The sequence below is a fragment of the Sphaeroforma arctica genome (assembly GCF_001186125.1).
Source record: "Sphaeroforma arctica JP610 unplaced genomic scaffold supercont1.127, whole genome shotgun sequence".
NCBI lineage: Eukaryota > Ichthyosporea > Ichthyophonida > Sphaeroforma > Sphaeroforma arctica.
Genome location: NW_014040431.1, coordinates 104,703 through 107,848, shown reverse-complemented (window position 1 = coordinate 107,848; position 3,146 = coordinate 104,703). Strand labels below are relative to the sequence as shown.

The 3,146-nt window shown below is 40.6% G+C and overlaps 1 protein-coding gene across 1 annotated transcript; it reads right to left on the bottom strand.

Moving 5' to 3' along the window:
- Positions 1-676: 676 nt before the first annotated feature.
- On the bottom strand, positions 677-2,068 carry SARC_02754 (hypothetical protein; the record flags this gene model as incomplete). Its single annotated transcript, XM_014303488.1, has 4 exons — positions 677-837; positions 1,257-1,351; positions 1,645-1,919; positions 2,003-2,068. 4 exons carry the CDS (start codon positions 2,066-2,068, stop codon positions 677-679), a joined length of 597 nt encoding a protein of 198 aa, XP_014158963.1.
- Positions 2,069-3,146: the final 1,078 nt, after the last annotated feature.

Sequence of the window (3,146 nt, the reverse complement as noted above, 5' to 3'; positions counted from 1 at the left end):
TATATATATATATATATATATATATATATATATATATATATATATATATATATATATATATATATATATATATATATATATATATATATATATATATATATATATATATATATATATATATATATATATGTATAGTAAATATATATATATATAATGTTACTTACCTCTGTAGATCTACCTACAGTTCGTAGAAATAAGGCACTGAATGCGATTTTTATGCATATTTGCATGTTACTTACCTCTGTAGATCTATCTACAGCTCGTAGAAATAAGGCATACATCTGCAAGCACACGATTTTGTGTTCGTGCTTGCTTCTTCAACCCTAAACTCTACTTGTTACGTCTTGTATTGCACTAACAGAAATGGGAACACTGATGCTGCTTAATTTATATTTATTCTCTCGTAGTTATTATAGTGAAGGTGGTTCTCCTATAGCATTGCATATTTGCACAAGCCTTTATCGTGTGTCACATCTGTTTCCCATCTGTTTCCGTGCGTCCAAGCACTAACCCCTCTTATATGCCCGTTCGGATGTCGATCCTGTGTATCAAGTGTACAGTGTGGTTGTGTATAGCTATTCTACGGATTTTAAATTTCATGAAAAAAAGTATGAATATATATATATATTTATATATATTCACCCCGTCAATCACATGGTAGTGCTTCCTTGCATCCCTACTCCTCGTACATGTGCGTCCGGTCGTCTGCTCGGTGTGCGACGTGTACCGTGTGGCTGTGCATGGGTAGCGTCAGGGTCTCTCCCACTTGTATCGGTGGATCTGTGCTTGTGGGTGTCATCTCGTATAGGGGCAACACTGTGGCCAGCAGGACCAGAGCTAGATGTACGGTGGGTAGATGATTTGGGTTCAGAATTTAAACAAGTCGTTGGATGCTTATGTATATTTTCTCGCGTGGTGGTTGTAGTTTAGCACTGCGATTAGTAGAACCAGGGCTGAAGAATCGATAGGTGGGGTTGTAGGGTTTCCAAACGTAGTCCAGTATTTTGTGTTTGTGGACTAATACGAGGTCCAGGGCTCAATATACGTATGTAGGGTGCGGGCTTAGGAAATTTAAGTTTAGGGTTCACATAAGTAGATTCAATATACAAACGGGTAAATAGTATTGGGACCTAAATAGCAAAGCTGAAGCTCCGTATTGAGCATACACTAACTCCGCTAAGATCCACCCACACTCCAATAACTTGTACAATCTTGCCCAGGGATTCCACTAAGATCAGCGCATACTTATTACCTACCTTCGGTGACCGCCATAGTTTTGCCTAAGCACAACCTTGGTCCCGCATTAAAAGCGGTGAATTCGAAAGCGGACCTCTCCCGCCATTTCCCATTGCTGTGATGTTTATATGAAAAGTGGGTGATCGATGTAAGATTTTATCTGCTACTATTATATATATATATATATATATATACCTGGCTTGGATAATAAGGGCTTCTCTCAGAATATTGTCAACTCTTCCCCTACCAAAAAGTATCGATGGAGCCATCGGTGTTCTCCTAGTAGCACGTCTTCCATATCAGACCATGCGCACATTTCTAACATCACAAAACTTGTAAAGGGCATAGATACAGATACCTGCATGCACATATACACTAGTAACTCTGTGCACTGTCCGACAAACATACTCATCTATCCACCTCTCTGGCTTGAACTCCAAAGGCTCCTCCCATATCTGCTCGTCTCGTCCCATGACATAGGGAGCGTACAGTATGACGTCTCCCTTGGCAACCTGTATGCCCCCTGGCAACACATCGTCCGCATAGGCCATGCGCACGTTCTTGGGCACAGACGGGTACAGTCTCAGTGTTTCAAAGAACACTGCTTTCAGGTAGGTGAGCTTCTTGACACTCTCGTAGGAGGCGGGGGTGTCCTCGAGTATGGTGCGGATCTCAGTTACAGCCTAAGAGATTGAGATGGGTGTATTAGATAGGCAGCTAAACTATTAGTGTGTATCACACACGTGTAGGAGTATGTGTGGTGAACCGCAGGTGTGTCGATCTCAGCTACAGTCTGGGAAGAGAAGACAGATATAATTTGTACCACGGACATGTATGAACAACTACACTACTCAGACCTATGTCGTATATATACGCCATACGTTCAGCTACTCTATATGTACAAACATTATTCTGCTATGCACGTGTCACTCACAACTACATATATACGCCATACGCACAGTTACTTTGAATGTACAAACTTTCTTCTGCACATTATGTTTCCTTCACAGCCACATAATATCATACATATACGCCGTATGCTCAGTGACCTTGAATGTACAAACAATCTGCTGCACTGTATGTTCCCTTCACATCCATATTGTGTATGTGCGCGATCCTTTTGTATGTTGGAAATGCACATCGAACAGTTTATTGTGCAGACACAACTCACGTCCACCTCTCATCGTACGTAGACGCGATTTTCTTAATCTCTTTGGATGTACATTCAATAGGTCCGTTGTATATGTACTACACAACGCTGCCTCGTGTCTGTGTGCCATGGCTCTGCCTTTCAGCTAAGACATCCTAAGATGTCCTGGGTACATACTACTGACATACGTAACGTACATGTATGCTTTCTTTGGCATCATTGCATATTCTATAGCATATAACATATAACATATTCTATAGAACAAAATAGCCTATAACCATCCTGGGCACATACTATTCAGACCCACCTCTGCATGCACGCGATATCCTTCTAACGCCTCAATACACACCCCACGGTCTACTATGTATTCACACCTTTGCCTGCACTTTTGGGTTCAGATTGAGACAGTGGAACGTCCAGCTCAACGCAATGGCAGTGGTGTCACGCCCTCTGCGACACAATGACCGGACAGAACAGTCAGTCACTTGGTTGTTTTGCGTTGAAGTAGAGGTGTGATTGACAGGGAACGTATACATATATATATATGTATATAAATATATATATATATAAATATATATATTGTTGACAAGGAACGTAAATATATATATATATATATATATATATATGGTTGACAAGGAACGTAAATATATATATATATGTATGTGTGTGTGTGTGTGTGTGTGTGTGTGTGTGTGTGTGTGTGTGTGTGTGTGTGTGTGTGTGTNTGTGTGTGTGTGTGTGTGTGTGTGTGTGTGTGTGT